Source organism: Onychostoma macrolepis, chromosome 17, assembly GCF_012432095.1.
Source record: "Onychostoma macrolepis isolate SWU-2019 chromosome 17, ASM1243209v1, whole genome shotgun sequence".
In the NCBI taxonomy this organism is placed as follows: Eukaryota; Metazoa; Chordata; class Actinopteri; order Cypriniformes; family Cyprinidae; genus Onychostoma; species Onychostoma macrolepis.
Window position 1 is genome coordinate 6776620 of NC_081171.1, and position 8688 is coordinate 6785307.

Genomic DNA, 8688 nt, shown 5'->3' on the forward strand with positions numbered 1-8688 from the left:
TATTCACAACAAAATAACTATAGTTATCCTGTAATTTTATGTTTTAGGCATCACTACATGCTTCTTTTCTTCTTTCACCCTTTAATTGAAATATTTTCTTTAATCATTTCTTCTTTCATCTTTCAATGTGTTATTAATGACACAAATTATGATAGCCTAATTCATAACTCCTTAAAAGTCAGATTATCTGTGCAAAAATTAGTCTCATTTTGTTCAGCGTGATTAACCTTTGACAAGATTATAATTTCACACAAAACAATTACCAAGATTTCTCTTTCCTCGCCCAGATCAAGTTCAATCAAAAAAGAATGGCTTAGTGTTGTCTGCACTCGCCGTAAAACTTGTCAGTAGTGTTTTTGAAATGACTAATAAATGAGAGTTAGCACCACCTTACGCAGGCCTTCTCGTGTTGTATGTGTATTTCTATTATGCATTTTTTAATGTATATATATATTTTTTTAAATATACACTGTTTACAAAGTAAATATTTTGTGGATTATTTTAGAATCATACTATATTCATTATTTCTTTTGTCTTTAAAAACAATCACAGCATACAACCAATGCTTTACGTGTTTATTTTTATTATTGTTATTTTTTATCACATAGCATAGTCTTAATACAGTAAAAATACTTATCAGTCTTTCTATTTTAGGAAGAGGCAGGGGTTGTGATTTTAGGGGTCCCTGGGATCAGATTGATCGAAAACCCCTGTGTTTCACAGCTAAAATAATCTTTGGAGTCCAAAAGTCTCCATTTATGCCATTTTTTTTTTTGTATTCTTTTCAGGTCTCTAAAAGTTATTTTCCAGTATTTACTAAATTGTAATTCAAACAGTGAAATAAATGAGGGGGTCATTACAATTACAGTATTGATCTTGCAACTAAAAATTAAAGAATCATTAAATCTTTAAATCAGTGGAAAATAGCCTACCATTTGGTACAGCTGACCTATATATTGATTTATGTATATAATATTTCCCATAAAGGATTAGAATTTAAATTGTATTATTTTCCCATATCACCATGTGCACATGACTATTTGATTTCAATAATAAAAGAGATCATAAATTGGTGCTGTGGTTAAGATAAAAAAATACTTGCGCCCTCCTTCGGTCACTCGATGTATGGCAAAAATAAGGCATTTTTGGAAGGAACCACTGCAACCAAATAATTGACTAAAAATGCATTACACGAAATAAACAGTTAAATTAACACTACCAGACACTAGTTGTGTCTACTAATATGTATATTTCAGCATAATATATTTACATCTCATTTTAGCACAGCACGTGCTCATTATCTCCTGATAAATTTATTGCCGCCCCTATTAGGAAAACGAAAGTGGACTGATCCAGTAGTATTGAAGGCAAAGCTCATCGCGCAGTTGTTTGTTTTCACTCAGCGCAGTAGCAGAGCGGAGAGGCGCGGAGTTGTGTAACGGTTACGTTTTTAATCTTCATTGCATCTTTCCAGCCTCCTGCCATGGCTCTGTGCAGCAGCGTCGGAGCCTTGGCGTTACCCAGCGAGCTTATCGTTCACATATTCTCCTTCCTGTCGGACCGAGACAAGCTCCGGGCCTCGGCCGTATGCTCTCGCTGGAGGGAGTGTCTCTTCTACCCTGCGCTGTGGACGGAGCTCAAGCTGCGCGTCGGTGGCGGAACCAACGGCGGCGGATCTGGATCAGAACAAACCCCACGATTAGAGTTCCTCATGCGCAAGTTCGGCTCGTTCGTGCGGGAGCTGCAGCTGGAGTTCGCCCCGCTGGACGGCTGTTTAAGCCCGCTGCAGCACGGAGTGGAAGCCGTCGAGAGCGACCCGCAGTTCGCGAAAGATGCGATGGTGACATATTTAGACCAGGTGTTGTGTGTGCTCGGCAGTCTGCGTAATAACAGGTATATAGATCTGGGCACGGTTTGCATGCGTTGGTGTTGACGTTACACCTCCTTCCTGGCTGCTTTGCTTTGCTTGCATCTGATGAGCACCAGCAGCCATAAACAAACCCTGCGCATTACGTAACGCTCATGTCTGAAGCATCGCATGGCTGCCTGCTTTGTGCATAACTGCTATCACCTCCTATAACAAACCGCACTAACTAGTACCTGTTTTTGGTTGCTAGTACTGTATATCGCTAAAAATACTTTAATCCAATTATGACTAGCATTTTTCTTAGTCTTACTAGCACTTATTCATTGGATGCTAGTACTAGTTATTGTTCCTTTAATGGGAGGTAACTGGTAACAAATTGCTTTTTTAAAATTGTATAAATACCACTGAGTTGTATGGGGATCTATGTGTGTTTATTTTTATTTTTATCTAGTCTATTGAAATTGTTCAGCATTATGTGATTTGACTTCTAATAACGTCTAATGGTTGCTAGTACTTTAAGTAGATACTAGTACATTTTTTTTAAAGGTTTTAATATCTACTTCGTTATTAGTGACTTTTTTTGTGTGCTTATAATTTCGCACTTGTCACATGCAGTGATTAGTTAGAATAGCTAATTTATAGGTAAATAGAAAATTGAATAAGACTACTAAGATTAAAAAATATTGCTAGTAACAGTACACGAAATGTTAACGATAAAAAAGTGGCTTGAAATTAACATGAACTGATAGAAAAAAATATAAAAAAAACTATTATTTTAGCTATTTCAGCAACATTTGTACCGTTTAAATATTTACTAAAATAACTATCTAATATTTAGTATAGTGTATATATATTCAATTGCTACTGGTGAGCTGTTTATATATATATATATATATATATACACACACACACACTGTTATAATATATTAGAAAGTATTTGAGTAGTAGCTCATAAAAACAATATAAAATAATTACTAGTAATAGTGTAATACATTCTGGTCTAAAGCATAAATCTTGAATCTTGATGGCAAAATTTGCAGTTTGTTACAGTTGTATTGGGAGGATTGTGACTAGTAATAAACAGTACTTGTGTGTAATGAATATTTGCTAGTGAAGTTGAAAAACATTTGAGTTACTTTTGTAACTAGACTTACATGGAAAGAATAAGCACTTTAACAAAATAAATGCTGGTTAGTTCTAAGTAGCAAATGTTAAAACCTCTGTCTAAACTCCCACAAGCCTTACTGCATTGTTAACATTCTAACAGAATCTTTAGAATCTTACAAAACAATGTTTAAACAAGACTGGCTTTGTGTTTCATGATGTTTCCTGATGCTGATTTGAACCTACAATTCTGTTTATGCACAATAGAATGGCACTAGAAGGACTCATAGCCCAGCACCTGCCTTTAAAACAACAGGCTTTAGTTTAAAATGCACAAACAAAAGAAAAAAGAGCTGAGTCTAGGTTCTTTGGTGGGATGAGAGTTTGAGAATTTACTTCAAATTAATTGGCTGATTCTTTGTATCATTAGAATAGTTTGTATTGGTCATTAAAAAAGACCATATCTGTTGATCTTGAAGTTTCAGGAGCAATGTTTTTGTGTTGTGAATTCTATTTGGACTATTTCATATTCTACATGTTGTGATTATTTATATTTGGTAGTCAATTAATCTGGTTCGTTTTACATTATACACTGTTCTCATATGATTTCATTAATGTCGCGTATGAATTGAGAATGGAATATTTGGTATCTATCAGTTTGTTTGCTTTAGTCTAGTTTATTTACATTTGCAAGGCATGAGATTCTCACTTCCTCTTTTTTTCCTCTACAGAAACCTCCAGAAGCTGAGTCTCTATGGAGACACATGCATTCTTCAGGATGATGGCATTTTGGACAGCTCTTACCTCAGCCAGGTCGACCTAGGAGGCAAGAGAATGAAAGAGTATGTTTTAAAGCTACCTTCCACTCATGTAAATTGATTGCAATCTTATACTGAAATGACACATTTAATGGGAAAAATCTAATACAGGAAGCTGGCTTTGCAAATATTCTGACTATTTTGTTAGTTCTAGGTATTAGGCACTTGGTCTGCTTTGGGCTGATCCATGAAGCATGTTTTATTAGATTGTGCTTGTTTTAACCCTGTGAGAAACTTTTTTTTTTTATTTTATTATTTTTTTTTTAATAATCGGTTGACACCAAAGTTAACACTTAACGAAATACAGTTTTGAACTTTTAGCAAAAATAGACTGTAAAAACCCAATACATAGTTTTACCATAATTTTCTTGCTATGGAAATGGCCACAGAAGCTAGCATGGCGTTAAAAAACATTTGTTTTGGGCTGTGTTCAAATTTGAATACTAGCATATTGCACAGTGTATATACTGTACACTTCCTACTGTTTAAAAATAGCATTGATGTTGAAAACAATAAATGTATAAAGTAAAAAGTCATACTGTAAAATGTTATTAATTTTAAAATGACTTTTGTTTAAATTAAATGTTTTCCAGCAAAGCTGAATTTTTAGCAGCCGTTACTAGTCTTCAGTGTCACATGATCCATCAGAAACTATTCTGATATGCTGATTTGATTGTCAGGAAACATTGATGAAAACAGTCTTTTAATATTTTAGGGTTTTCAGGATTCTCTTTATTATTATTATTATTATTATTATTATTATTATTATTATTATTTTATTATTTTTAGAATACGTTTTTCAGGATTCTTTAATGAACATTCAATAGAACAGTTTTTATTTGAAATGTAAAAGTCTTTACTGTGTAATTTGATCAATTTAATGCATCCTTGCTGAAGAGAAAAATTAGTTTCTTTATAAAAAAAAAAAAAGAGAGAGAGACTGCCCCCATACTTTTGAACGTCAGTGAATGTCATGTCTCATTGTGCTGCCTTTGCAATAAGAAAACAAAAAAGATTTATAACTGTTTATAATGTGTTGTTCTTTATCCTGTTGTTCTAGGATCCAGCAGCTCTTCGAAGAGATCCTGTCCAACAGCAGGCAGTTGAAGTGGTTGTCGTCTGCGTTCATGCTCGGTGTGGTGACCCCCTGCTCACTGGCCTCTCTCTCCAACCCCAGCACCAGCTCCCTCGAGCACCTCAGTCTGATCGACAACCAGCTGCCCAGCCTGATATCCACCGTCGAAATAGAAAGGCTCACTAACCTGCGGTCTCTGTCGTTAGACTTCTGCGATTTCACCTCAGACATGTGCCGTCTCCTTGCCGGCGGTGACCGAGCGCCCCTCCACCGCCTCTCCCTCTTGCTCAACGGCGCTGCTTTGGACGTCAAGCCTTTGGATGGTACCGCCACCGAGGACGATTGGAAAGCCCTGGTCCGTCGCAGCACCAACCTGCGCGTCTACATCATGGCGATGGATGTGTGCAGCCAGGACCTTCTGCGTGTGCTGAAGCCCAGTGTGCCCCTGGAGCGGATCCATCTGGACAGCTACAGCATGCTGGTGACCGATGGTGTCGTGGAGCTCATCTCGCAGCAGTACCACAAAACCCTGAGCCATTTCATCTTGATGAGAGACGACGCTGGATTCCCAGACCTCAGCGTCAACCGCAACGAGGACCCGCTGGTTCTCCTCGCCTGGCGCTGTGTGCACCTCGCTGTCCTGATCATCCATGGTAAGTGGAGATTTTAAACTTTTCACTTGATGTTGATAATTCACTGATTTGAGACGTGGGACAAAACGGACTGTAATTTTTATAATACTGCCAGAAAACATTTTTATTCAGAAACATGTTTAAGTTAATATTATTAAAAAATTGATATATCTGAAAGGTAATATGTGTCTTTTTGGGAAGTTGTTGTTGCTGTTATTTATCATGTGGCTTTTATTTAATGTATGATTTTGTTTCATTTTTGAATGTATTTTTTTCATCCTTTCCAAAGCATCTTCAAAAAGTCTAATACAATTGCAAAATTGAACACTTCCTCTATACATAAACCCATCTATCTATTGTTACGTAGGTATTTATTCATATTTTATATAATAATGTATGTCTAGGAAAAATAAGTGTTTATTTAATCATCTAAAAAAAAAAATTACCTTTTTTATATATGATGTTTTGGCTCCATAACCGTTTTTAGATCATTTCTAAATCGGTGACATTAGTAGCCAATAACAGCAGGAAAACAAAATGGTCCTGGATTTAAAACGTGCTAAGCAACACACTATTTTGTCATGATGACTGTAAGCCATCAACTGTGTCAGATTTTCTGTCTGAATTCAATAGAGACTGTAATCTCAATTTACCCATTCATCAATCTGAATACTAGATTTGCAAGATGTTTTTGTATCTGACAGTATGTACAGCACTGATTAATTAGAATAAAAATATTATGTTTTATTTATTTTTTATTTTTTTTAACTTGATTTTGTCGCATGTCTCAATCAGTGAGTCAGTAAAGTGTACTTGTTCTCTGGGTTCGATGGTTTCTCTCGCACCACAGGCTACACTGTGTGGTCGCACAACCTGGTGGCCATCTCTCGCCTGCGTGGGTCCAACCTCAAAGTCCTGGAGGTGTCCGAAGAGAGCATCGACTTTGACCCGGACCAGTCGGTGTACATCGAGGGTGACCCCGTCCACAACTTGGTCAAGGAGGTGTCCCTGGGCTTGGGCCGCGTCTGGCATCCCTCCATAGACAACAGCGTGGTCCTGAACGAACCCACTCAGCACTTCCACCGCGAGATGCAGAGTTTCAGCGCGGGCATGTAGACGCACCAAGGGCCCGTTACCAAACGCCCTCTCTAACCCTGTGCTTGGTGATCTTTCACTAAATGGGCCCTTCTCATTTTACATATTGTTTCTTTTTCTTTCATTGCTTTTTGATTTTTTTGTTTTGTTTATTCTTGTAGTGTGAATTTAATCCTTTATATGTGCTGTGTTTAATCAGTATTAGCTCTATATTTATATCTATATCTATATATCCTGCTTATTACTAGGAAAGTATAGTTGGGTATTGGTTTAGTAGCTAATTGAGTGAATGGTAGAGAGGGGCTTTTATACAGCTAGCTTACAAGTTGTACAGTGAGTTGTTCATTCTCTCGCTTTGTCTGTTTGTTGGTTTCCCCCTAGAAAGTGTGGAGTTACCTCAAACTATCAGTTGATCCTTCTTGGCTTCCGCAACGACGAAATCCCATGTTCACATTGACCTTTTTATAGGGAGATTAGTCTTCCAGCCAAGGGACAGGACTGATCCACAGCAGTTACGACCCTTCCTCTTTGTTCCTCGATACGTAATTGTTATTCAGAAATGAGGATTGGTGGAAACGACGTGTTCGGGACGCAGATCCCGCTGGTTTTTCTCAACCTGGAAGTAGACGCACCTCTGCTGGTGAAACCAATCGTAGAGGTTTTCAGTCTGGTGTTTGACACCTGCATGCTGACCGCCCTGCAGCACAATATCTGGGCCCAGCCATAGGTGTTTTGTTCTTTTTCTTGTTTTCTTGTGTGTTGTTGTTGTTGTTGTTGTTTTAAGAAGTCCTTCCCGTCTGTCTCAGGTAGGCAAAAATTATATGACAAGGAAGATGAAGATGAAGGTTAAGATATTTTGGTAAGAGTGAAAACAATCAGCTGTTCCGTCAGTTTTAATTGTTCTTCTTGAGTCACAGTTGCCTTGAACTCCCCCTTACTTCATAATCAATGTGATTTTGGCCTCGGCCTCAGTCGGTTCGGAGTTAATGTCTTCGTAATTCCCAACCGAAGTGTGTCAACTCGATCGTAATTGAGGGCGAACGCGCTCCGAGCGGATTGAATCCAGGCCGTGGTATTTCATCCGTAAAGCATTAGATGGCGGGAGACAGACGTTTGCTTGTTCCATATCTCAGGATTCCTGCACTTGCGGTACTTTTCCAGCCGAAAGCTTTTGTTGAAGCTTCGTTCAAAGGGTTGGCGTGCTCGATGGGCAAGACTTTGTAGTGTTTTTGGAGGAAAGAGAGCTCTTCCAAAAGAATGTGCTTTAGAAGTTGCTGGTTTTATTATTTTCTTCCTGTGTCTAATTTCCCTAGTTTAGCAATTGCTTTTACATATATTGTCTATTTGCTCTTCTTTTTTTCTTGTTTTTTTTTTTTTTAAGAAAATCATAGTCGAAGGAGGTCGTGGTTGCTTGCATAGCTGAAAAAGTGAATGTCAAACTAAGCCTTCTTGAAAGCGGCAGCGTTTTTGCTCTGTAGAATCCCCTCTTTCATGAGCATATCTTTATTTTGCCGTGCTCGAATATTGAAGTGAATTGTCGAAGAGCGGAGTACTTTTTAAAACCGTTAAGTTGCCTCGCTAACCGTTACTCTGTCAGGCCTCAGAACTTCCTGTTATTTGGCGGGATCGACTACCTGAAGCCAAACCAGGTTTGAAGCCATTGCCCCAATCTTCCTGGAAGATCTGCGCTTATGACAAAAACAACGTACAGCCAAAGCAAACCTTCGCAGCATGAAAACCATCTTTATATGCAAGCTTATCAAGTGAGGGGTGACCTAGCAATTTAGTTTACGATCTTGTCGTGATTTGTCGTTTGTGGTCCAAAAAAAGGTTTGAAGCAGTTAACCAATGAGGTCGAACAACTCTTGGCATGTGCACGAAGGGTTAATGTAATTCGCCGTTTTATAAGTGCGAAGCAGAGATCCAGCTTGACTAAATGTTGACAAGTTTACAATCTATCGCGGTACCCATGTCAACATTGGTGAAAACGGCAGATTTTCGTGGTTGGTGGCACAGAACGCAAAAAGGGTCGTTGTGGTTTAAAATCTGTTAAATTCACTCCCTTTTTGAATAAACCACAGACTAAAAATGCTGTTT

At 38.0% G+C, this 8688-nt stretch overlaps 1 protein-coding gene across 2 annotated transcripts; it reads left to right on the top strand.

Moving 5' to 3' along the window:
* Positions 1-1288: 1288 nt before the first annotated feature.
* Positions 1289-7968, top strand: LOC131523439 (F-box only protein 33). Of its 2 annotated transcripts, none has more exons than XM_058749828.1 (4): positions 1289-1893; positions 3703-3813; positions 4850-5517; positions 5786-6307. In XM_058749828.1, exons 1-4 carry the CDS (start codon positions 1484-1486, stop codon positions 5818-5820), a joined length of 1224 nt encoding a protein of 407 aa, XP_058605811.1. In that variant the 5' UTR covers positions 1289-1483; the 3' UTR covers positions 5821-6307. The 2 variants fall into 2 exon arrangements, with proteins under 2 accessions (XP_058605811.1, XP_058605810.1); XM_058749827.1 differs by lacking the exon at positions 5786-6307 and adding an exon at positions 6347-7968 and having other exon boundaries at positions 1300-1893.
* Positions 7969-8688: the final 720 nt, after the last annotated feature.

Excerpts from the sequence above, each read along its gene's own strand:
- LOC131523439 (XM_058749827.1), top strand. The coding sequence starts at position 1,484 with ATGGCTCTGTGCAGCAGCGTCGGAGCCTTGGCGTTACCCAGCGAGCTT. Across the intron at positions 3,814-4,849 it reads GGAGGCAAGAGAATGAAAGA|GATCCAGCAGCTCTTCGAAG; the intron begins GTATGTTTTAAA and ends CTGTTGTTCTAG. Across the intron at positions 5,518-6,346 it reads CGCTGTCCTGATCATCCATG|GCTACACTGTGTGGTCGCAC; the intron begins GTAAGTGGAGAT and ends CTCGCACCACAG.